General features: G+C 40.1%; 1 protein-coding gene across 2 annotated transcripts; it reads right to left on the bottom strand.

The window, feature by feature from the left end:
- Nucleotides 1-1,065: 1,065 nt before the first annotated feature.
- On the bottom strand, nucleotides 1,066-24,348 carry LOC125887560 (C-factor-like). 2 transcript variants are annotated; one of them, XM_049574505.1, is made up of 8 exons: nucleotides 24,131-24,348; nucleotides 21,978-22,032; nucleotides 18,539-18,735; nucleotides 17,340-17,397; nucleotides 17,050-17,168; nucleotides 12,876-12,986; nucleotides 10,101-10,210; nucleotides 1,066-1,745 (listed from the first exon to the last, which is right to left on the bottom strand). In XM_049574505.1, the coding sequence occupies exons 1-8, from the start codon at nucleotides 24,275-24,277 to the stop codon at nucleotides 1,607-1,609; spliced, it is 936 nt and encodes a 311-aa protein (XP_049430462.1). In that variant the 5' UTR covers nucleotides 24,278-24,348; the 3' UTR covers nucleotides 1,066-1,606. The 2 variants fall into 2 exon arrangements, with proteins under 2 accessions (XP_049430462.1, XP_049430464.1); XM_049574507.1 differs by lacking the exon at nucleotides 1,066-1,745 and having other exon boundaries at nucleotides 9,670-10,210; nucleotides 24,131-24,346.
- Nucleotides 24,349-27,440: the final 3,092 nt, after the last annotated feature.

Below are 27,440 nucleotides of genomic sequence, written 5' to 3' on the forward strand. Positions count from 1 at the left end.
TAGCCCAACTCTTTATAGAGCAGCTCACTCTATCAGTCTGCGAGGAAGGTAACAAAGTACATTAACTTATTTAAGCACTGTGCTGAAATATTATTTTGAAGTACCTGAGTGTTTCCACTTATTGTTTCTTTCTAATTATACTCCACCACATTTATCTAGTGCTTACAGTTACTAGTTACTAGTCTGGGGAGTCATACAATCAAAACATCTGATACAAACTACTAAGCAGTATTTAAAGTTCACTCACCACTTCGGTTCAAACTGAGATATCACATTGACTTACTTATTGCCATGACATTTTGCACAGATATTCATGGTTCCCAGAGAATACACCCTGACGTCGTTGGTGCTTTTCTGACTTTTCATGGAGCGCCTGGGTCTTTAACAGGGAGTCCGGGACTCCTGCAGGGGGGCCGGCAAAATATTGTTTGTGAAGTTTTTACATTTTTTTTCTTTTTAAAAATGAAATTACATATAAAAAACATATATATATATATATATATATATATATATATATATATATATATATATATATATGTATAGATATAGATATATAGATATATACATGGGAGTTTGAGGGTTCTACACAGTATCTTAGCTGTTACATCTATCACCACTGCTTCCTTCTGTTGTTTGTCCATCAACACAATGAGATATATATATATATATATATATATATACATATATATATCCTGAACTGGCAGGGTGTCAGAATGCCCTGGTAGCAGTCACTCTGTCACCCACACCAGGCCTACCACACCCATTGTTATTGCATATAAATAACAAAGACAGTAAGAAAGTAACTGTTTCATTTACAAATGTTTGCACACAGCAAGCCAGAAATGAAAATCTAATGTTCAAAATCTTAAATATAGTATGAAGCCTCTATGTTTGCAACAACAGCAGCTTGAAAGCTAAACTGAAAGAGCTGAAAAGCTTTTTTGATTGACCAGATCTTTGAAACATTGAGGAACAGCTGATTTAAGTTGTGTTGCAGTAAATCCACCAACTACTGCTGATTCAAATGTCAATCAGAGACACACCCATGTTTTGAAGTTCTTTTAATTGCATGGACTTACAGTATACAGTAATGTTAAACCGTTTTTTGATCGATTTTGTCCAGTATGGATACAGAGGAACGCAGAAAACATATAGATTAGAACAGCACTGTACATTTTTGTGTTTTCCCTTCCGTGTCTTTTTTACTGTATTTGTGTATTTCATTTACACATTCAGAACCAAAGGCCTGGCACTGGCAGTAATTTCATGTTGCTAATAAAGCTTTTGCTGCAACTAGTCTGTCACATCCTGTTTGTCTCCACTGTACATTCTATAAGAACATAATGACTCATTTACTTTTATGTTGCCAAAAATGTTTACATTCAACACTCAACCAAATATCAAGAGAGCTTTTCAGTAAAAGGAACAAACAAACACACAAAAAATAGAATGTCTATTGTATGCAGGTGGAAAAAGTAATGCAGCTTTTTTTAATGCCATCAGCTGTTAGTACTTTGAAAGTGGTTGTGCTATGATTGACTGTATGTTCCTCTTGGATAGAAAATGTGCTAGTGATTGAAAAGAATAATTTGATATTAGGTTGGGCTTACAGTGTTTGGATGGAGTTAAGGCCTTTGTTGTGCCCAAAACATATACACAACAACTCTGAATCTTCTGTCCAAGGAGGTGTGGGAGGTGGATGGATCCACCAAATGACTTTCACCCAGGAGCCTGCTGTTTTCTTCCTGTATAAAGATAATTAATGTAAAAACAAGGTTTTTATTATTCATTTTTATTATTTCACACACATCATAATATGAAATACAGTACATGCTGCATACAGACATTACAGTAATTTGATGTGTGAAAGAGTCACCCCAAGGAAGCTATTTAAAGCTTATAATAGGGTGCCTGGGGGCCCACAACTAACAGACAGGATATTGGCCAGATATCCTTAGGATACAACAACATACAAACAGACATAAAATAGACACACAATAGACAGTCCCAGTGTTCTGGTTACATTAGATCAGTCGGTACAATCATTGTACAATAACAAATTTATACAACGTTAGTCAAGAGAAATAGATAATGTACAAGTGACATTCATATGTAAGATTCTTAATATAATCAGTGAATTAAATATACACTGATAGGAGTTGCATTTTTAGTTTTTCCTTTAAGATGGATATGGATTGTGACATTTTAACTTCTCATCAAGCTCATTCCAAATCTGTGGTCCTCTGCACACAATACTAAAGTTGGTACATTTTAACCTTCGTTATTTTCCAGTGATTTTGTTTTTGTTCCTGGTGGTATATGTGTGCATAGGATGGAAGATTGGAATGAGGTCACATAGTTTATGGTTTAGTTTGTGGACAATTTGGTACATTACACAAGCATTCTGGAGGTAATTGTACTCCGCAAGCCTCAGAAGATTGTGGCAGTGGAAAAGTATTCTTGTGGGAGCATTAAACTCAGACCATGATAAGGCACATATGACTTTTTTTTGGAGTATCTCTAGCTTTTGTAAGTAAGTTGGAAATGTGTTACACCATATGATGTTGCAATATTGTAAATGAGGCTCAAACAAGGTTTTATATAGGGTGGGAAGTGCAGAAAGTGGTAGAAAATGTCTCAACTTAAAAACAAAGCAGCATATTTAAACAGTTTTTTGTGAGATCTTCAATGTGACATTTAAAATTAAGAGATTCATCGATGAGGATCCCCAGGAATTTTGTAGAGCCGACTCTTCTTTGTAAAGATTGAAAAGGCTTTGTAAAGGCTTTTCAGTAATCTGAAAAAACGCTGTTTAAGAAATATTACACAAGGACAAGTGCTGTTGTAGCTACTGTATATCAACATGACCTCGAGTATGATATTGCTTTTATACAACAGTTCAATAAGCACCATTTATTGACAGTAAAAAGTAGCAACAGCGTATGATTTGTCTATTTAGTGATTCATTTAGCTCCGCCAACACAAATAGTTTGGCAACTGGACTAGGACTGAGCTGTTGCAAAGCAACACAAACACTCCTGCACACTAGCTTGCTACTTTGTGTAAACTAGATCGACATTTTTCACTGAGTACCAGTGCTCCAGCAGCTGTCAATTACCTTGTTAGGCTGAGTTGAAGGATCAGGGAAGAGAGAGGGGGAGGGGTAGAGGGAATATTTTGCTAAATTTGGATTATGTTTGGTATTTCTTCAGTTTATCAGGTATTTTCATTAATCTGTACTAGTGCTTTAGTCATTTGCATTGTGTATGTTAAGTATAAATAATGTTAAATTGTAAACATATGTTTTAAAGTTAATGTGGGAGTGTCAGTGAGCACGTTTACATGCACACTAATAAACCAATCATTATCTGATTTCTGGAGTTACCTGATTATTCAAGTGGTCATGTAAACAGCATAATCCGATAGGCTTTATCAGATAAAAGCCATTATCTGATTATGAGAAATCAGATAAACACATCTAGCTTTTTCCCCAATAGTCAGATTATTCGGTACATCTATACCCTGTAATCTGGTTTCTTTTGTGTTTTGCTATTTTATACTCCCACTCCACTACATTTTAGAGGGAAATATTGTACTTTCTACTCCACTACGTTAATCTGACAGCTTGTGTTTCCTTTCAGATTTTACATAAAATAATATATTTTTATATTCTCAGTGTTTAAATTGTCACTTTTATTTTATCTTACTTATAGGTTATGCACTTTGTGTGACAAGTTTATATACAATACACTTGTATATTGCACTTTGCAGTACTTTTACTACGAATCTACCCAAAGTATGTAAAATTGGCTCCACATTGATAAACTACACATTAGAATGCTCTCACATGTATTTGTTAATGATAAAACAAACAGTACTGTAAGAATATAAGCTGTCAGCATGATGAGTGCTTTATTTTGCAAATATATGACTACTATTCAAGGTTTTTCAAGGATATGAGTAACAGGACCTTTGAGTTTTATGTCATGCGCTTGGGGAGAAATCCAACTGAAGGGCTGAATCATGTAAACCAGGTTTTTCTGATTATCACATTGTTGAAGTACATGTAAACGCGTCAAATCAGATTATTACCACTACCTGATTATTCCCAGTTATCTGATTATTGTGCGCATGTAAACGTGCTCAGTGATTTCACTGGTGTGGGAGGAGGCTCAGGGTAGAAAAACCAGGTGAGAGATCAGTGTAGAGTGTGTGAAGGAGGGGGACAGGTTCAATGACTGGAATCAGCTGCACCTGTGCAACTCCTTTGTTACCCAGCAGTCTGCTGCATGTTTGGTGAGAGATGTGGGACTTTTTGCACTCTGTGTATGGACTCCAGTAAAAACCAGAGCTCTGGTTTCTGTTTGTCTCATGCTTTCCATTCCTCCATCATGCTCTGCACCTTCATGCCATTGGTTCATCCTACAGCTACATCTGTGTCTCCATTTATTTTGCGACCTGTGAAATAAGCCTGTTGACAGTCAGTTTGTTGGAATATGTATGATGCTGATGAGTTAATAGTTTATTCAGCATGTTGGGTTATCGTCTGATGACATATGATCATAGATCTACAGGGAAGTATTCAGACTTCTCTCCATCCCTTCGTCCTTTTCTGACCATTCATTATTTAACTCAGATGTTATCTGGGGTAATGTTTCATTTTGTGGTGCAAAGTTTGTTACGATGACCCTTAATGTTGTCTGATTAACAATTAACATAATTACCAGAGAACACCTATAAAGCCGAGTGATACATGCATAGTTAAAAGTTCCAGTGCTGTTATACTGTATATAAATACTCATGGAATACCTTTTGTCCAATCGGATTGCTCGGTCAGAACTAATTGTTTTATAAAAAAGCTTTTTAGCTAAATGTTGTCTCTAACCTTGGCTGGCAAAAATACATGAGGAAAAACACCTGAAGTCACATTTTGACATTAACATTTTTGGAAGATACCCTCCTGTTTTGTCTAAAGAGAGCAAAGATAAGTTTCACTTTCAGTTCAGTTTTAAAAAGTAAGTTTTTTTTTGTGAAAACGCACATGTTTGGGAAGTACTGAGCAAATGTGATTTGGATTACACTGCATGAATTATGTGAGAGTTTGTAAATGGATGTTTTGATATAGTTTTCTGTGACGTGGTCCCCGATCAATCAATATGTACATGTTTTCTGTGGAGGCATGCAAGAAAAACAGTTTTCTTGATGAATTCAGACTAATACAGCATGACTAACTCATTTACAAATAGTTATTTTGGGTGAAGTATTCATTTTATTTTTATTTTATTTTATATACTTTATTAATCCCCCTGAGGGGAAATTCAAATTTTTTCACTCTTTTTGTCATTAACACACAGGTCCATCTTAATACTTACATGGCCATATGTGTGTTACTGTGTTGAGAGTTACCTTTGGCTGTAATCATTCCTCCTGTCTATGAGCAAGTTCTCTGTAAAGACTCCACTATGATTGATGGTGAAAAGAAGCACAGCCCTGACTCAGCAGTCTGAGTTAGACAAAACAGGAGGGTATCTTCCAAAGTCACAGACGTTGTAGGATTAATTTTTCTCTTTGTGAGGGATACATCCTGGAAGTCCACACATGTTTTTATCAGAGAACAACATCAGCAGTACACCTACTTACAACTGCTAGAAATAAAATAACTACTTGAATTGTCCAACTGCGTCTGATGAAGCTCCACATTCACTTCAGCTGAACTTTAGAATGCATTTTTGCACATCTCTTACAATGTAGTCACATCAGGCGGTGGTCAGTTCACAGACAGTATGGACAGCGACAAAGAATTCTTTCAACATAAATGTGGGCAGTGTGCATATCACAGTAGGATAGACCTTAGAAATGACCCGTTCAGTGCCACTGAGATTAAATTTCTTTTTTCTTTTTTTTGCCTTATAGCATAAAATGTTTCATGTTCAAACAATATAAGTAAAAGTAAATGATTGAATATTATAACAAGATAAATAGTGCATTGATATAAAAGTAAAATATGTTGTTGAAATATGAAAAAAAAATCTTGTTATAACAACAAACTTTCCACGTTATTACCTGAATGGATGATGGACGAGATTCGGCTGAGGATTATGTCACGCCACATGGAAAGCTGCGTGATGATAATTACTGAGACTTGGCTGGATAACAACGTTCCCGATGCAGCTATAGAGCTAGCGGGCCGCTCCGTGGCACCGAGCAGACAGGACTGCAGCCTCCGGTAAGAGGAAAGGCGGTGGAGTGTGTATATATGTTCATAACAACTGGTGCACTGCAACAAACATTATTGGGATGCACTGCTCCCCAGATTTAGAGTATCTGGTGGTGAAGTGTAGACCTTTTCACATGCCAAGGGAATTTTCTGCCATCCTGATCACAGCTGTTTACATACCACCACAGGCAAATGCTAAGTTAGCATTAGAGGAGTTGCACACAACTATAAACAACCAGTTGAACGCACAGCCAGAGACAGTTATGATCGTGGCAGGAGATTTTAATCATTTTGAACTGAAAGCAGTGCTGCCCAAATTTTACAAGAACATCAATTTTCCGACCAGAGGCAATAATATACTGGACCAGGTCTACACTAATATCCCAGGGGCATATAAGGCTGCAGCATCCTCACACCTTGGCATGTCTGATCACATCTCTTTGGAAATGACCCCAGCCTACAAACCTCTCATCTGCAGGGCAAGACCAACTGTCAAAACTGTGCAAGTTTGGAGCGAGGAAGCCACCTCAATGCTTCAGGACTGCTTCGAGCACACTGACTGGGAAGTTTTCAAGGAGGGTGCAGATCTAGAGGAATATACATTAGCTGTCCTGGCCTATGTACACTTCTGCACAGATACTGTCTTATCAACCAAAACCTTCAAAGCGTTTCCAAACCAGAAACCATGGCTGGACAGTACAGTGCGTATGTTGCTCAAAGCCAGAGATGCTGCCTACAGGTCAGGGGACACGCTGGCTTATAGCAAGGCCCGGAGAGACCTGAGGAAGGGCATAAGAGAGGCTAAACACAGGTACAAGCAGCGCATCGAGGGACACTTTGACAACAACAACCTCCGGAGCATGTGGCAAGGCATCAAGACCATGACGGACTACAAGTGCAGCAATGTGCATATCAGCCATGACAGAACACTCCCTGACACCTTAAACCAGTTCTTTGCACGCTTTGACACACAAGGCAGCAGAGTGATGGTCCAACCCGCCCAGACTGAGGAGGGGCAGCAGCAGCAGACTCTCATTCTACAGTGTCATCAGGTGAAATCCACACTGAGGAAGATCAACATCACCAAGGCTGCTGGCCCAGACAGGGTGTCAGGCCGCACATTGAAGTCATGTGCAGACCAACTAGCAGGTGTATTTTTGGACATTTTCAATCTCTCCCTGCAGCTAGCCACAGTCCCCACCTGCCTCAAATCATCCACCATTGTACCTGTGCCTAAGAAGTCAGCTGTCACCTGCCTCAATAATTACCGCCCAGTCACATTGACCCCCATTGTGATGAAATGCTTTGAGAGGCTCATCCTGAAACACATCAAGGACAGTCTCCCCCCTGACCTGGACAGCCACCAGTTTGCCTACAGGAGGAACCGATCCACAGAGGACGCAGTCTCCATAGCACTCCACACAGCCATCTTTCACCTGGAGCAGCCAAACACATATGTTAGGATGCTATTTATTGATTTCAGTTCCGCCTTCAATACACTCATCCCCCATAAACTGGTATTCAAACTTCGCAATCTGGGCCTGCCCACCCCACTGTGTTCATGGATCAGTGACTTTCTCACCAACAGGCTGCAAGCGGTGAGAATAGGAGCTCATACATCATCCACACTCATCCTTAACACAGGTGCGCCGCAGGGCTGTGTGCTCAGCCCGGCCCTTTTCACCATCTTCACACACGACTGCACCCCCATCCATGCCTCCAACACCTTTGTCAAATTCGCCGACGACACCACTGTAGTGGGCCTCATATCAGACAATAATGAGACTCACCACAGAGAGGAGATCCACCACCTGGCTCGGTGGTGCTCAGACAACAACCTGGTCCTGAACACCGCCAAGACAAAAGGTCATTGTAGACTACAGGACGACCAGAAGAACAGCACACAAGGGTCACACCAAAGTCCTTCAGTTCGTAGTGGAGTGTGTAGACAACATCAAGTTCCTGGGAATCCACATCACAGCTGACCTCACCTGGGCTCTGAACACCACGCACTTAGTAAAGAAGGCTCAGCAAAGACTCTTCTTTCTGAGGAAGCTCAGGAAGGCCGGACTCCCCTCCAGGCTAATGACAAACTTTTACAGAAGCACCATCGAGAGCATCCTCTGTCTTGGCATGACCATTTGGTACAGCATCTGCACGGCACAAGACAGAAGGGACTTGGCCCGGGTGGTAAGAACAGCCCAGAGGATTGTGGGAAGTCCTCTCCCAGACCTGGACTCTGTGTACACTGGCCGCCTCCAGAGGCAGGCCAGCAGCATCGCCACAGATCCCACCCACCCGGGTCACAGACTGTACTCTCCCCTGCCCTCAGGACGGAGGTACAGGGCCCTCAAAACAAGGACAAATAGACTGAGGAACAGCTTTTTCCCCAGGGCTGTGGCCTCCATCAACCCCCTGCACTCACATACACACCAGCCCCAAACTGAGGAACTGACCTTTGCACTTTGAACTGCACCGTTGCACTTTACCTCACCTTGCTGCTGTTTTTACACTGCCTGCTGCCTCTTTTATCGAAGTTTTTATACTGCTGCTATATCTCTCACGCACTTTGTTTTTATACCTTACTGACGTCTTTTTATATTTATATTTATATACTGTCTGTCCTTTTTATTGTGTTGTTATCTTGCCGAGGGTACTACACGTAATTTCGTTGTGCAATGCACAATGACAATAAAGTCTTCTTCTTCTTCTGAAAGGGCTAATTTTTTTCTTGCGTGACAGCAATACACTTCTGTAGTATTATAGTTAAGTTAGGAATATTTTAGCACAAGGTTAGTGTGTGCAAAGGCTGTTGTCACTGTTAATTTAATGAAAAACTTGCTAACACTTTATCTCCCAAATAGAGGGAGCGTACAGTGTGATGGTGAAGTTTAGTGATTACAGTGTTATCCAGAGTAATCTCCACAAGTGGCCTCTAGTGAGCAGTAATAATTAAAGAAGTGACGGTCTGACATTTCAGATGTAAAGGAGATTTCACTGTTTCCACATCAGAACATTTCACAGGTGATTGAATTTGATGTCAATGTGGATTCACTTGTGTAGGCTGAAGGACTTTGGTGTGACCCTTCTATGAAACATGTCTTGATTCATTCAGAGTCTGTCTGGATGAACCAGCAACCACAATTCAATTCAGCAACATGTTGTATTAGCAACATGAAATTTCTACATCAATGTATTTTTACAATGTTAAATCTTTTTATGAAGTTAAATCGAAGGCTGACGAAGTGTTTGAGTGTCTTTAACACACATTTGTGACATTTTTACTAGTGTTCAATGAAGTTCAGCGGGGAAAGGTGTGAAACCCTCAACTGGTAAACTGGTTTGTGGGATTTGCTTATATAGTAAACTGGCAGCCATAATATTTTTTAGCACTCTCTAGGCTTAATTTTGGTTTGAGAGGGGTTTAAAGGTGCATCACAAGTGAGAACACACACAGTTTGAGTTTTTATTCCTTCACAAAAGTAGACAGTCACCAAGTCAAGGGTCAGGGACAGGTAATATTACTGTTGAGTGTAGGTAAATGAATCTGGGCGCTGTTCTTGAGGCCCATAGAGTCAGAACAGAGTTACACTATAATCAAGATTTTGAAGATAAGTTTTGATTTCTGGCATGCTGTGTGCAAGCATTTGTCAAGAAGACCGTAAAGATCTCTATTTGGTATATTTTAATAAGTTTTGTATGTAAAGAAAAATGAAGCAATTTATACAATTTTATACAATGTTGTCCCTGATTGTGTTTAGAGTTTTAAAAATATGGATAATAGAGACTGTACAAAGATGCATCACCAGGTATACTGTCTCTGTTATGTATATACAATAAAGATGAGTGGTAGGCCTGGTGTGAGTGACAGGGTGACTGCTACCAGGGGATTCTGACACCCTCCCAGTCCAGAAGCATCCCACCGTCTTTGTTGCTGAGTGATGACATCAGACTGACCAGGCTTTCTGCGCTTTCCTTGGCAGTCATAGGAGCCTGGGGAGACAAAGCAAACAAGCATAGCTACATTATTCATTTCCTCACCTTTACTTGAGAATCAGGTGAAAACAGGGGCATCACAGTGGGGCAGCCTGTGGAACTAACTACCAAAGGGCTCCAACAGGCAATACCAAAGCTTATCACGGTAAATATACACGATTATAGAGCCTGCACTATCACCTGCATAGCAGTGAGTAAGGGATAGATTTGTAGGATGTATATTATTCTGCATAAAGGTAATGGTATTTCTGTATATAGGTACTGGCTGTGGTCTCAAGCTGGGATAAAGTACTTTGTAGTATTTCTACTTTATTTCCTCTCTTTGTGTATTATTGTTTGCTCATATGTAGGTAGATTTTGCTATAATATTCATGCATTGAAATTTTGAAGTTTTTAACTTTATACCATGGTTGATACATATTTTTCAACTTCATGATTGATGTAATTGTATTGTTTCTGTATACTCTGATGTGTTTTCTGTTTGAGTCTTGCTTGGAGAAAAAATGAAATTGGTCATGTGACCAGCAAGCATTTAAACACACCTGTGAATGCTCAGGTCAGACCTGAGGTGAACCTGATGACGCTGAACGCGAAACGCGTTGTTCCCTCAAATAAATTATAGCTAGTAAAGTCTATGTCAGTGTGCGGAGGATTTGTTTGTCAAGCTGATTACACACGTTCCTCCTGCATACCAGCACCTGACTACCTGTGGCTGTGCAAGGAGATTTCATTGATTCCAGTATACACGATTATAGGTTGAGTTATAGTGCGTCAATCTTTTTTGTTCGTTTGTTTCTAAAAAAAACACAGTAACCAGAGCTTGGAAGACAGTAATATGCCTCTAGATGTGTTTATTGCACTGATGCTGTTATAAAAATCTTTAGCTGATAATGCGGCATGAACAGTTTATTGATGATTTATCTCCCATAGGCAGATGTTTCTCCACAGCACTGTGTTGGTGCTAGGGTCTGGAAGCACATATCGTCATTCTGCTGCCTGGGAATAAACGCTCTGGCTTGTTTGTATTTCTTTAAACCAATCACAAGCATGTTGAGTACTGCTAAGCCCAGAATGCAGCAACAAAATAGTGTTGGGGGAAGTTGTTTTTGTGGAACATTAGTACATGGTGAGGCGAGCAGTGTCATTAAAGTGCCTAATTCTCCTGATAACTCCCCATCCTGATAATGTGAGGTCAGCATTCTGTTAAGCTCTCTGTAACAGGAGAACTTGTCTTGACAGACTCCTTCAGCCAATCAGTGGTAAAACAACAATGAACACTGGATTTGTAATGGGAAACAATATAGCAACAAATTTACCATCAGGTTAAATGTATTCAAGCAGATTATATTTAATTCCCATGCATGCTGCGCAGAATAATCACAATCACAGCTCCTTTGCTAAGTCTCTACCCCTCTCTTCTTTTGCCCAGCAGCACTGCGCAGGCACCAGCAAGGCCTGCGGCAGGCGTGGAGCAAGCAATGGGGAGGATGTTGCTGAGCACAGGCTGTTCTCACAAATTTGTGTTTTTCATATGTTCTCCTGATGCGATCACATGACCAATGCCAAAGGAAGCAGTCCCATGCACTTGTAAGGAGGCAGGTTGGGGTGGTGGTTGGGTCACAAAAAATCGGATTTTCGCCCAGAACGTTCCCCTGGAGTTGCATGTTTGGATCCGTGTGAAGTTTCAGTGAACTTTGAATCATTTTAAAGTACGACCTCTTCATGTTGAAGACGTAACGTTATTCATTGGGGCACAAATTCATAGCACATTCTATGAGAATATTTTGTTTTCAGGCAGGTGAGGGAGAAAGCTCCACTTTCACAAAGAGAAGTTGCTGCAAAAAGCAAAATATATTGGATTCATGTCAATGAATCTGCAGTAACTGTGAGGACCCCCTAGGGGTCTCCAACCCCCTGTTGAAGACCCAGGGGCTAGATGAAAGTGAGAGGAGCACCAAAGACATCAGGTTTCTCCCTCTGGGGACCATGACTGTCTGTGCAAAATGTCACTGCAGTAAGTAGTTGCTGTGATATCTCAGTCAGAACCGAAGGTGAGTTAACTTTATTTACGCTTATTAGTTTAACCCGGACTCTGAACCCTGAAGCACTTAAGCACTTTACAATCGTACTACACTAAGCACTTTACTTGTGTGTTGTTTTTTTAATTTTGTGTTTTATCTGTGTTTGAATGAATGTCTGTGACATGTGCTGCCTGTAAAACTACCTTCATGCTCCTTTTAAATTGCCCCCCGGGGACGAATAAAGTGTTTTTGAATTGAACTGAATTAATCTACCACATTAGATCATTTTTTATAGATGTATCAGATGTCTTGATTATAAAAGATGAATCTCCAGAGTAACTCGTAACTACAAGCACCAAATAAAGGTGGCTGAGTAGAAGCAGAGAGTAACAACAAATGGAAACACTCAAGCAAAGTACAAGTACCTCAAAATAGTAGCCTATTTCAGCACAGTATTTAAATATGTTAATGTGCTTTGTTACCTTCCTCACAGAGTGAGCTGCTCTGTAAAGAGTTGGGCTAGTCCATAGGTTCACGTTACTGAATCTGTTATGCTAATGTATTTTAGTTGATACAAACCTGCTGAAACTACCTTCATGTATTTAAAGGGTCTGCAGTATCTAACCTCTCCATCACCTCACCTCCTCTCCTCCCATCTCAGTTCGGACCCAGCCAGGGTGGATTGCTGTCACTAGTATGTTGTAACTCTTGAAGTCCTCAGCTTGACAGCGAGTCAGCATGTTCAGCGCTGCCTGGAGACCAACAACAGATAGGACAGAGGCATTGTTTATACATATTACACTAATCTTCAGCAAAATTTACCCATGGATACAGGTTTCTGAAGCCATTCACATGAATATGAATTAAAGCAGATGATACTGTGTGTTAATGACTACACATCTAATTCAACTCATACTTATTATTGTATTATTACAGATTTGTATGTAGTGCAGTAGCATTCAGTGATACCCCACAATGATGACAGCAGAGTTTATTACAGAGTAGAGTGCTACTTTAAATACCCACCCTCTGCGTGTCAGTGACAGGGCACCCTTTAGCGTATCTAAAGCCCTGTTACCACCAAGCAGTATGGTATAGTTCAGCTCAGTTCGGAACCCTTTTTTTCTGTTTCCACTGTGAAAAGTTGTGGATGGTACTGATGGAACCGTACCCAACCGTTACCATTTTTGGTACCCCTTCTGTTGGAGTACCTAGCACACAGATGCGGTACCAAAAGGTGGAGCTGTGAACACTGCAGTCTGTTGATTGGTCAGTAGCGGATGGTCACTCTGCTCAGGGCAGAGTTGTGGCTGGTTGGAACAGGCTAACGAGTGTCCCCAGGTTTTAATGACCTTTGCTATTTTTAGATGACTCCTGTAAAATGTTTTGAAATGTTTTTATTGTATTAGCTAATGTTTCTCTAATTCAGTGCTACATTAAAAAAAATGTGTTTTCTTCTCATTATTAATTTTGTGGGGGAAAAAAACAGCGGGAAACACTGCAAATGATGTAAGTAAAGATTTTGATCCTAAAAACACTTTTGGTGCTTTGCTTGCAAATATATGGAAGCATCTTGCTGCCACACCACTAAAAAGTGATCAGTATCAGGTAGTAACATGAAAACTTTCTTGCAATAATACAACACATAACAAGATATTTCAGGTTATAACAAGAACTGGTCTTGTAAAGGGAGGGGTTAAATGTAAATAGAATCTTCTAATCCTACAAACTCACTTTCTGGACTTATAAGGTTATATCTTGCAAATCACAAAAAGACAATCTTTTTCAAGGAATACAAACAGTTTATTTATAATTTGTTTTAAAACATATTTTTTTTGTTGTAACAGAGTGTCTACATGTATGAGACAGTTTCATTTAATGCTTTCTATGATATTTTTACACTTATTTCCTGTTGTGGGACAAGTCTTCCTGATTCAAATAAGCATTGCATGTTAGGTAAATGCCAGTGATTTTTTTTCAGTGTAGAGGTCAATTTAGGTATGAATATGGTTGGTTATAAAACACATTATTCCAGAAGCCATTGTTTTAGGTTTTCTTTCAGCTAGACAGCAAGCTGTTAGTGTAATACATCTAACCAGGACTGTACTGCACAGACAGTGGGACAGGTAAAGTATAAGAGTATTCTCCATAGTGTCTGTACAAGGGATGTCAATTAATTTTGTTAATTTTTACGAAGAAAAAAAAAGCCGAATGACACAAAACACAAGTGGCCTCTCCTTTTGGTCTGGTGCTCCATTGACTTGGGTACTGCTTTTAAAAGCTGTTTCCATTTAGAGGTGGATAGAGAATGTTTTGTGAGGTACCATAAATGTATTGCCTTTAATTTCATTCTATGGTGGCTCTGCTGTCAGACGGACAGCTCCTTTAACATGTAGAAACATACTGCCCACCCTCCAGTCTCCACTGGTTAGCTAGCCTTGGATGCTCTGTGCTGCACATCATTCAGGCTAAGGGGGCTAGCTAGTGGCAGCAATCATTCACAATTATCACTGGTAACCCTGTGGCGGCATGACATAGCTGCGGAAACATCACGGCCACCCTGCTATCCCTACAGGTAGCCTTAGGGGCTGTTCAGATGTGGCGTCTTTTGCGCACACAAATCCATTAGTTTCAATGTAGATGCGCGTCAAGCGTGCTAACAACCCAAAGCAATGCCGCAGTGGCGCGCATTTGGTGCGACACACCTGTTTTTTCGTGCACGTCTGCAGCGCACAGAGATGGAAGAAATTCAACTTTTTCAAATTCAGCAAGCGCACTGCATGTCATGTGATAAGAATTAACCAATCAGCTCCACGGACCTGCTTCTTCCTTTCCGTCCAACGGACTTCACAACATTATGTATCTAATAACACACACTATCTCTCTGCCAGCATCTCCCTCTCCTCCACACACACATATGCACACACCTCACCTCCTGATGCTTGCTGGAAATCCATTTAACTTTTTTGTAAACTTTGTAACTTTTTTACTCCCCCTGTGAGTGACAGGGGTTTTTAGTTGCTTAGTAACGGCAGGCGCAACAGTAGCGCAACCTCCAAAGCGCCTTGGATAAAAGGATGGAAACAACACAGCTGCCGTTTTCCACACGCTTTTAGACGCTACATCTGAACGGGGCCTTACTGAGTAAGCAGCTGATTTGGAGCCGGAAAACCTCTGTAGGATTTTTTTTAAATGTTAGCACCACTAGCTGTGCTGCACTTCCAACGGTGCTAACAGAGTTAACAGTAGTAGCAGAGCTAAGGGTGTTTGCAGCTCAAAATGAAGCTGCTTACTCACCACATCTACCTGAGGGGAGACAATGGGAGGCCATGATGTTTCTACAGCAACACTGTTGGGTCTGGGACAGCATTACTAGCAGGAATCACTGAATGAGCAGCTGTGAGCTAAGACATAGCTGGTGCACAGTGCAGAGCACAAGGCTAGCTAACCAGTGGAGGCTGGTGGGTAGGGCTTTGATTTATATCAGCACTGACACATAACAAAGAATTGGAACCTGATTGGTTGTCTTGTGTGCTTTCTCAGTGCTGATTGGCTCACAGATAGAACCTTGTAGAACCAAGTTAGAGTTTGATTTCAGAGATAGAACCTTTTTGTTTTCTAAATAAAAATTCCAAAAATGCATATAACTTTAAAGAGGTTTAATAACTTGTCACAGAATATAATAGGAATGTACGAATAACTCAATTTTGACAGAAGTGTCTGGGAGAAACTTATAATTCCAAGGTGACAAAATAATGTATTATATAATGTCATATTATGTCATGTTATTATATATAATATGACATCAGAAAACTTTTGACTTTTGCATCGGGGAGATGTTCAATTTTGGTTGGAATGAAAATCAGGTTAACAATATTATATATGACTTATGAAGTTTTGTAGACATTAGGTTTCATGCTCCTTACTGTACAACTAAATGTCAGTATGCTACATCAAGATGACGTTAGCTAAGATGTTTGGTTACTTGTCAACACAACTTAAAACCAATAAAGCATCATCCGTCATCAGCTTTCTATGTGAAATTGACGTTGGTATTTGACATCCTGAAATTGAAAGTCTGTGTCAGTCTTCATTCCCTCCCTTCAGCCACACTCTAACTTCCCTTCCTTTTACCATATTCCCTCAGACTTCCCATCAGATCCAGCCACTCTTTCCTGCAGTAACCTCTCTCCCTTTGCTTAACCTGACCTTTCCTGCCCACCTGCTCAAATGTTTCCACTTTTCCTCATCAGCCCTGCAGTGCATACGAGCTTTTTTTCTCTAGAAGGCCTTTCTGCCTTCACTTTCTGCATTTGGGTCCCTCCCTTGTCCTGAACTCCCCCTACATCAAAATTATATGATCTGACAGGTGATATTCATTTCTTTCTTCTTTTCCCAAGAACAAATTCAGGAAATTTCTTGAAATTTGGCACAAACATCCACTTGGATTTAGTGATGAACTGATTATTTAGTGATTGAAGGTCAAAGATCAAGGTCGCTGTGATTTCACCAAATATGTTTTTGGCCATAACTCAAGAAATCATACAGTACTAAAGTAGAGTCAAAACAACAGTGAATGTATCTACTGACAAGTATTTTGTGTGTATCACAACCTAATATATCTTCTTTGTGCCATAGAACTCCATTGGTATTAAGCCACATCAATAAGCCACACTGCTGCACTGGGCGACCTGTTCCTTTGTTCCTTCATTATCATGAACACAGTGCGTGTGTTCATGGTAATGAAGGAACATGCTTTTTCTATGGTGTATATTAAATATAAAATTGTGTAAACTGTGTGTAATTCAGTCGTACCTTGCTGGCCCTATAAGGGTACATCTGTGCTTTAGAAAAGGTTTCTGGCACTTTCTCTATGGATGAGATAATCGTGGAGATGTTGATGATGGCCGACCTTATACAGGACATTTTATCATCTGAGACAGAGAGAGACAAAGAGACTTGCATCATGACACAGGATAATAATAATACCAACTCCAATGTAATACTGGTAATTTGAAACGTGATATAAATAATTGCTCATGTTTTTACATGCTTGTGTGTTTGTGTATAAGTTACAGTGATTCAGACTGTTTCCACTTCATTACCCTGGTCCTTTTCAGGTGAGTCCATCTCTGCGGCTCTCTTGAGGAGTGGAAGGAACATCTGAAGAGAGAGAGGGGATGTGCTGTGTATTTCCGCACAATAAATGCATTTCATGCTGTAACTGATACAAATACTTGTATCACAGTAATTACATCTGAATTTACATACCATATGTATCAACCTTTTCATGATGCACACATGTACTTATTTCATATTTTGGGTAAAGTTTCTCATTCCTTTTATTAAATCAGTGTTCAGGTGTAGCTGGTTGGATGTGCTTAGCTGACCACCATCTGTTCCTGTTTGCGTTTTTTGTTTTTTTATGTCTCTGTGCCGTCAACAGCTGCGGCCAGAGGCATTATGTTTTCAGGTTGTCAATCCGTCCTATTCTTGTGAATGCAATATCTCAAGAACACATTGAGTGAATTTCTTCAAATTTGGCACAAACATCTGCTTGGGTGCAAGAGAATTTGGTTGTGCAACTTCAAAGGTCAAGATCACTCTGACCTCACAAAACATGTTTTTGGCCTTAACTCAAGAATTTGTATGCTAATTATAACAAATATTTCATACAATTTGGATAAAATGATGAAGTGATAACATTATCCAACATATCCAAAAGGTCAGAGGTTAGCTTCACTGTGACATCATCATGTTGGTAATTGTCATTTTTGTGCTGGTTTATAGTTCCAGCCATTAGTTGCTGTTACATTTCTTGAGACCAGCTGTATTTTCCAGTGGACTTCAGGAAGTATGTGGCATTTTGATTATTAAAAAAATAACTAGTACAGCAAGCATCAACTGATAAAAATTATAAGATTGAATATGGATGGCTGAAAATATTGGTGGGCCAGAATATCATAGGTACAGTCATGTCTTTCATGCAGTCATCCGAAGGGCCAGAGGAGATCCTCTGGCGGGCCAATTCCTGCCCGCATGTTTTGTGTTTGACACTACTGTACTATAGTGTTACTATGTGAACAGTGACAGCTCAGCAGTGATGTAGATACAAGAGCATTGCAATTGCAAGGAATGTAGCAGGTTCTGCTTTTCATGATCACAACATGGTGATATCGTTTTCTGCCTATGCACCGACTGCACCTGTGTGTGTGTGTGTGTGTGTGTGTGTGTGTGTGTGTGTGTGTGTGTGTGTGTGTGTGTGCGCGCACTTTAAACACAGAGAAAATAAAGACAAACCAACCTTTGCAATGAGAAATGGTCCAACCACATTGGTTTCGTACACCTCCATCATGTCCTTTTTCCCAGTGGCAGATAACGGTCCCGGTATGCCCGGTTTGGTTACAGCAGCGTTGTTGATGAGGAGGTTCAACCCACCAGCCCCGATCTGCTTACTCACAGCCTGGACAGCAGCTGAGATACTGTCCTCATCTGACATGTCTGAAGAAAGACATGTTTATGCTCAAATGTAAAGGCACACATCACCCGCCAAGATGTAGAGGAACAAATAGATCTACATATCAATGGTATCAAAATGTGCTTATCTTTAATGTGAACATGAAAATGTTTTGTAGGTTTACTTAAAACAGGGGACCATAACTGATGTCAGTTTAAAGTAACAGTGTGTAGGATTGAATGGCATTTCACGGTGAATACTGCAGATTTCACACAGCTAAAACTTCTACCATGTGCCATGCCAACTCTTGAGTTAGAATTCCTTTAGTGTTCATTATTCTGGAGGTTTAAACAAGTGGACATGGTGATGAAAATTGGTAAAAACACTGAATAAAGCAGTCTGACATTAGAAAAATCCTGTTTGTTCCAATGCTGCTTGTTGTGGGAGGGCTGCTAACTACATGGGCTGATGTGAAAAATGTGAATGGCCCCATCTGAAGCCAGTGTTTGGTTTGACCATTCTGGGCTACTGTAAAAACATGGTGGTGCAACATGGTGATAGGGAGGATGCAATTCCTATGTAGATATGCAGCTGTAGCTGAGATATCATCTTCTTCTGAGGTACCTTATTGTGCATTATTACTTGTGGGTAACATGTTGACATAACAAGGATATGTCAGTGTCGTTTGTGCCCATGTGATTGAATACACTTATTGTAAATTGCTTTGGATTAAAGTAAATGTAAAAGTAAAGTAAAGTAAAGAAATGTAATGTCATGTATTGTAATGTATTCTAATGTTGCCTGGATTAATCTTTTATTTTGGTATTTGATTCAGATTTGTCAGTACTTTCCTTAATGCTATTTGACAAACTGCCAGTGATTTTCAGCTGAGAATATTTTTAATATCTGTGGTGAATGACTACATTATGGTGAAGGGATGGTAGTGATTAGGCAACTAAATCGACTTGTTTGAGAAAGAAAAATGGTGGTCATGGTTAAATGATATATTAAGGAGAGTCTGAATGGGAATGGAAACACGCATAGTAGAACATTGTCCGATATAGGAATATGAATTCCTTTACAGAAAAAAATCAGTGCTGGGGGTGAGTACTCACTCTATATGATGACATCATGCTCTATTCTGCTCAGTGGTTTTTGCATTAATCAGTTATTAATCAACCGAAGACATTTATATCTACAGCTCTTGCCATGTTATTTTGACTCAAATTGCTATTGTACAGTGTACATTTCTATTTTTTATTTTTATTTCATGTAGCCTACCTCAAATCATGTTGGACTTTCTTATTATCTGTACTTATTTCTGTCCTTGTGCCCCTCTGGGTATCAATAAAGGCTTATCCCATTACAATAATTTAAACCCATTTTAGAACATACAGCGTTAAGCAAACCTAGACACTAACATACTGTACGTCAGAGCAGCCAGAGCAACTCCACAGGCAAAAATATACAAGCATGAAAACTGAACAGAGAAACTGTTGGCTGACTACTGGTATGGGACAGGATGTGATCTCTGTACATCAGAATGAATGGCTAATACTTTAGCCAGCCATCACCCACCTGACCTCTGTAGTACTGCAGCGTTGCACTTGTTTTTCTGGTTGGAAACATTGCAAAATGAGGTTGGTTGGATCATGTGTGCTTATTCCCTGAGCTTGCACTAAAGCTCAGATTCACATTTTTGACTTAAGTATGGAGCCACAAAGCATATTTGAGCCTTATAATGAAGGTATCCAAATTAGCCTATTGACACTACTAATGGCTCAAAATGAGCATTCATTAATATCTTTTACCACAGGGTGGCTCCTCTGCAGTGGGCTATTCATGAATATTTGCTACTTGAATTTTACAGTCTTGGTGGTGAGAGCAAACAAATCTGTCCACAAAATTTAAACTCTCTGTATTCCTTTTTTGAATTTGGAATCCATACTTAGCCTAGCTAGAGAAGCTCAGAATGAACCACCACCATTGAGGTATGGCAAAATTTAGAGGATAAGGTGCAAGGCTGTAGATGTATACCACACATTTTGGTTAAAGAAATTTTAAAACTTTTTTTTTTAGTGTAAAGGCTACACATTTTTATCGGATCATATAAAATCATCACCTAGAGCAATGTTAAAAATGTAACAGCTATTTATTTCCTTTTCTGACAAACCCATAGGGAGACACTGTAGAGGGGATAAAGAGCCACATGTGGTTCTGGAGCCGCAGGTTGCCTACCCCTGAACTAGTGTAACATCACCGAGTGTAGGCTGTGATATTCTCTTGTCTAATATCTCTGTGACTGTCATACGGTCCACCTGCCATATAATGACCTGCTTTGCTTAAGAGAGATGTTTTTACCATCTAATTTCATGTAGAACAATTTACTTTTATTTCCGTCACAGCACAGCTTCGGTTCTGATGACACATCGTTCATTAGCAACTGATCTATAAAATGGTAATAATGCCACTGCAGACACTGCTGGACTTGTTTACAGATTTCCTGCAGCTGCTGTATGGGGTGAGGTTCTTCTTTTATTCTTTGGTAACATTATTGTGAATGGAACGTAAAGTCGTAAGTCGTAAAGATGAAACAAGTGATTTACAACACGTTTGAGCAGTAAAGACAGTTTGGTAAATGTACTTGCATGAGGCTCAGTGCTGGGTTGTTATGTCATGCAGTTACAAAGGCTGTAGTGTACAGAGGGTGGATGGACTGATATGCTGGGTAAACGCAGGATCAGCTATTCAGAAGACCTGCTGCTGAGAACTGAACACACAGTTCTTCATGCTGTCATTGTAGAACATACTGTCTGGACTACAAGGACCCACAGACTGGATACCTGCTTCAATTTAACTAGATTTGGTTATACTGTCTAGCTCAATTGGCAATTACGGCAGTTAAACCACCATTGGAAAGCTAAGTATAAACGCAGCAAAGCAGCACTGAAGACAGATTGCAATTTGATTGTTTGGACCACCTTGTTTGAGAGGCATTGCAGCCAGATGTTGAAAAGTTTTTGATGCATCAATCTCTCCACTATGTCAGTAAGTGGTCTGTGGAAATAGAAATTCACAGGATCTGTTCCCTTTGGTAACAGCAGCTAAAGTTACACTGAAATTACATGGAAGAAACTTGTCATTCAATCAGTAATCTGTGCAGTCAAATTATGTAATCGAGATCGCTAATTTTTTTCTCTCTTAATTATACCTTTGTAGTATCTGAATCTTGTAAGTGTATATAAAAGTATCTACAGAGATATATATGAGGATGTGTTGTGTTTACCTAATTTGATGATAGTGATCTTTCCAGGATATTGAGTGGTGAGGTCTCTCAGGGCCTGAGGGGAGCAGATATAAAGAGGGAGACATGGATAATGAAGATAGACAACAAGGGAAGAATGGATAGACAGAGACAGACAGAGTACGTAGTCCATACACAACATTTACAATGATTTGGTCCATGACAGTAAAAACACAAAAAAACCCATCAAATTTTACATTTCTTAAATTATACTCATCTAATGCAAGCAGCGATGTTGAGCTGCAGGCAATAAACATATGATTTTACAGAATACAAACCACATGACTGATCATATTTAATATAGTATGTGTTCACATACACACATACTACGGAAATATGTATAATAATTTGAGACAGCTTCAGAATTGTTGGAGTGGAAATTTTTTATAGGTAAGTTGTGGAGTGTTTCACAAATAATGGTCTCCTGGGTGAAAGTCTCCTCCCAACACTGATTTTCTCTCTCTCTCTCTTTACACTACCTCTTGCATGACATTGTCTAAGGAATTTGTGTGTCCACCACAATTTTAACACACTGGGCTCTTGTTTCACAGACCGGGCGCAGCTGGGGTGCAGCGCACCTGCGCTTCGCCAACTGGGTGTGGCCAGGCGGATTTTGTAAGTTTGGCACACCGTGCGCCCTGGCACAGCTACTCCTCTTTCCCACCTCCGTCCCTCCTACCGGAAAGAGGGAAGAGAGAAGGCGTGGAGTGGGTTTTACACACATCACACCAATCAAATGAGCTCCTCTCCTCGCCCTTAAATGCACCACGCGACGGCGTAATGAGAGTTTACTCAATTCGCCATGGCAGAAGAGAGCAGCAGCATCAGACGGCCAAACTTCTCCAAGGAGGAAACTGATGTTTTGGTCCGGGAGGTCCAAGCTCGCAGTGTCTGAATATACGGAACTGTGAGCAGACCTCCATGGGCTGATGATGCAAAGGTAGCCTGGGAGGAGGTCACCACAATTGTAAATCAATGTTGCGTTTCTCTCGTGCGCGCGCTCTCTCTTTCTCTCTCGCAGTCTCACTCTGTTTCTTTTCTTTTGACTTTTCTAAGATGACAGATGCTGAATATATACTCCCTATCTGATGCTGTGGCTGTTTGTGGTTGGCTGAGAGGGATGTGAACTCATTAGTTTGCAGCTGTTTAATCAAATCAGGTTGGGTTTCCATTGCACAACAGAGACACCCCTTAGATTGACATTTGGCCCTACCCTTAACAGATGTACACAAACACCATGATTTTAGTTTGTTATATGAAGGCTAACATTTGTTCTAAAACTATTTTCTCCACAGTCGTACCACAACAATAACACTCTGATTTGAAGAATGCAGATACTTCATTAGAATTTGTAGAAAGTGGAATCTTTGTGGGCTGCTTTTTGGGGACTACATATACAGTGATGCATGAGACATTAAATACCGTAATTTCACTTTGACATAAAGTGCCATAAAATGTGTTTTCACAAACAAATTGCTCAAACAACTGTGTTGCCCAGCAACTTATGTGTGTATGTAGTAACTTTAGAGTTGATATTGTAATATTATTCATCTCTCTGTTGTCTGCTCTGAAGCAGACACTCTTGTAAACTTATAAACTTGTCTTAAACTTCTCTTATAAACTTGTCTAAACAAGTTTATTCTGCTGTTGGTTTCATAAGAAGTGTCCGATTATATTAGTTAGTAGTAAGTTATGTAAGCCCCCAAACATCCTTTTAATATGCTTAGACCATGATACAATTTTACTCACACAAGTTTAGTCCCTTAACTTGCTCAACAGGGGACATCCCTGAGATTCACATCTGGCCCTGCCCTAACAGATGTATTAAAACAACAACAAACATTATGCTTTTTAGTTTGTTATATGAAGGCTATGAAGGCAAAAACAATTTTCTCCATGACCATACAAAAACAGGTAACACAGGTGTGGCTGAAACATAAGAACTTGTAGAAACTGGAATATTTGCAGCCCTAAATTTGTTTCCCCAAACACCAGCTTTAAATAAAAGGAATATGTCACTCGGATTAAGCATTATAGCCTTCAAACAGAATGTGCAGTAAGTAGTAAGTAGTGTGTGTGTGTGTGTGTGTGTGTGTGTGTGTGTGTGTGTGTGTGTGTGTGCACAACTGTCTCACCTCAGCCCTGGGTCCCTCAGGTGCTCTGCAGCAGGCATAGATGTGAGCCTGCTCCCCCGTCGTCTCTGCCAGCTGTCTGACCAGCTCCAAACCAATGCCTCTGTTCGTCCCAGTCACTAAAATGTTGCCTTCCAGTTTCACCGACATGTTTGCAGCTCAGCTGTCACACCCACGCAGCTGTTTGACTGCTATCTCGTGACAGTGTTGTTGTAATGCTGGTTATGTGTGCGTCATGCACTTAATATACTGTGGGTGTGTACTGCACAAGGAGGCTGGAGTAAGCCTTTCACCCACTGTGCATACATGTGTTGTTTTTCACCTATTGCACATATGCTATACAATTGCCTGACCTTCCATTTCATATTCAATCTTCTTCTCAGCCAGCAGCAGCCCTTTAGAGTCCTTGTTTAACTTGTTGATGTCCGTCTGTCTTTCAGTAAAGATTCATTCAAACCAAAAAGCTGCCAATCTTGTCTTGCCTTGTTCCTGAACATACAGCTGATTTTTTTTGTTTGTTTGTTTGTTTCTAACATTTCTCCATCACAGTGTACATTGGTTACGCAACATTTCTGAAAAATGTGGTCATTCAATATGGAGTTAGATTTGTGTCTTTATTACATGCAAGAAAATAAATGATATGAGACAAAAAAAAATATTTGAGAGAAAAAGTTTTCACACTGATAGCAAAAAATAATAATATTTGAGACTAAAAAAGTTTTGAGAGAAAGTATTTTGTCATAGAATATAAAAAAATAATTTGAGATTTAAAAAATGATTTCCGAGAAAAAAAAAACTCTCAAAATACTTTTACTCTCAAATATTATTTTTGCTAACAGTGTGAAAACCCTCTCTCTAAAAAAAAAGAAACTGTTTCTCTCAAAACATTTTTCTTCTCTCTCTCAAAACCTAAGTCTTTGCTCTCGTGTCAGGATTTTGCTTTCGCTGTGAAAATAATGTCATGGGCGGGGCCACGTTCCTATTGGCCAGTCTCAATCGAACTGACAGCTAGGTGAGGATCGTCTTGGGAGTCAAATTCAACTGAATCATTCATCCACCATGGTGGATTCGCCGGCATAGATGCACTGTGTTATTTGGGAGCGGATACGCATACATTAACGTTATGCATGTGTGGCCAAATGGAGAGGAGAGGGAAATGAACCGACAACGCCACCTGGGGAATTGCACCCCAGGGAATACACTCAAACCTGTAGACTACTCTTAACAGCAGAAGGTCACACAGATTCGTACACTGGTAAATATGGGGACAGGAGATGGACTTCCAAATATAACAACACGAAGGTCCAAAACCGCATGAATGCACAGCCGCGTTACAGTGTGCTTTCATCAGTCTGTGGAAAACCAGCAGAACAGCAGTGGAAAATGGAGCGGCCGCACCGGGGCTGGAGGCCATGGATAGCCCAGCTGATGGCCCACATCACCGGGCTACGGAGTGCAGCCCCACACAGTACGCAGAGGAGGAGAAGAAGCCACAAGCTGTGGCCTCAGCTACAGCAGGACAGAGAGCAGGACAACCTGTTAACATAAAGTTAACAGAACTAGCAGAAGTAGAAATAAAAAAAGCAGAGCGAGCTTACCGGAGTGAAGGGAGCTTAACGCACAGCTCAAACCCAGTCACCGTCTGGCAGTGAGGAAGAGCAGACACCACGCTTTTCAAAGTCCCCTCCGAAGCTGCACACAACAGGAACAGCCAACGGCGCTGTAAAGCGAAGAGTCATGGCAGCTGTGACACCATAATACGCTTTAACAGTACACAAACATTGCAGCACCCATGCCTACCTTATGAGTCCCAAGTTTGGGTACAGAAACGGCAGCACGACACACACAAAGCACGCCAACCGGAGCACGCCACACACAGCCCTTGCCAGGTAAATGCCAGGTAGAAATGAGCGCCCGTGAGGGGAAGACCAAATAACGCAGGTGCCACCACTGCGCAATTAGGCTCCGACAGCTGGAAATTAGGCCCAGCTGATGCCAATTAAGGGCGAAGGTATAGCAGCGCTCACCCTGCCACACATGGAATGCTGGAAGAGAAAAGCACCGTAGTAAAGTAATGGGATAACCTAGCTAGATGTAAAGTTAACACTAGCTGGCTAGTGCAGTTAATAACACAATCTTGGTAAAATAACGTTAGGTGAGAAAAGGGATTCATTATAGGAATGATTTTGATAACCAACTTGCTCAGGTAGCTACCCATCGAGTTGTGTGTGTCATCATCTCACCCAAACATTGGAGTCTCAGCTCCCAAATAACGCAGTGCATCTATGCCGGTGAATCCACCATGGTGGATGAATGATTCAGTTGAATTCGAATCCCAAGACGATCCTCACCTAGCTGTCAATTCGATTGAGACTGGCCAATAGGAATGTGGCCCTGCCCATGACATTATTTTCACAGTGAGAACAAAATCCTGACACAACAGCAAAGGCTTAGGTTTTGAGAGAGAGAAGAAAAATGTTTTGAGAGAAACAATTTTTTTTTTTTAGAGAAAATGTTTTCACACTGATAGCAAAAAAATAATATTTGAGAGTAAAAGTTTTTTGAGAGAGGTTTTTTTTTCTCGTAAATTATTTTGCTATCAGTGTGAAAACTTTTTCTCTCAAATATTTTTTTCTCTCATATTTATTTTCTCTCATATCATTTATTTTCTCTCATGTAATAAAGACACAAATCTAACTCCATAATTCAAGCAGTGCAAGATAACATTAACCGTACACCATCCAGAGTGAAGTGTGATATTCTCCCAGAGAGCATTAGTACAGCTGTGATGATGCCACTACTGAGAAGATGTGGAAAATGTGTTGTTAGCCACAACTGCAGAAACATGAAGTTACCATACCGCCGGAAACTAAAGAATAGTGCTTCCTTCCGTCTAACTTAGGACAGACAGACTGAAGCCCCTCACAATAAGCCAGCAGAGGAAAGAGCAGTCATTTTAGTTTGAACTAAGTCAGAGAAGGAGTTTTATCTAAATTAACTCTTTATTTATTTGACCAGTTAAACAGGCTGTAATTTACTTGTGTTATTTTAATTGACTTTGTAATTAAATGTATTTACAGCTGCACTAATCAATATTTTCATGTTAACAATAGACCACTGAGCCTACTGAGAGTTGTCATCTTTAATAAGCCTAGTTTCCAGCAGCAGTTTTAATGAAAAATCGCTGATAAAGCCACATAAAGAAGCATTAAGCAGCTAAAGAGACAGATGTTTATCTCAGGAGATGAAACAGAGCTAAAATAGAATGAATATTGGACTTACATTCATCAAGTGACACAAACACCACTCAAAC

This window comes from Epinephelus fuscoguttatus, linkage group LG4 (genome assembly GCF_011397635.1).
Source record: "Epinephelus fuscoguttatus linkage group LG4, E.fuscoguttatus.final_Chr_v1".
Lineage (NCBI taxonomy): Eukaryota > Metazoa > Chordata > Actinopteri > Perciformes > Serranidae > Epinephelus > Epinephelus fuscoguttatus.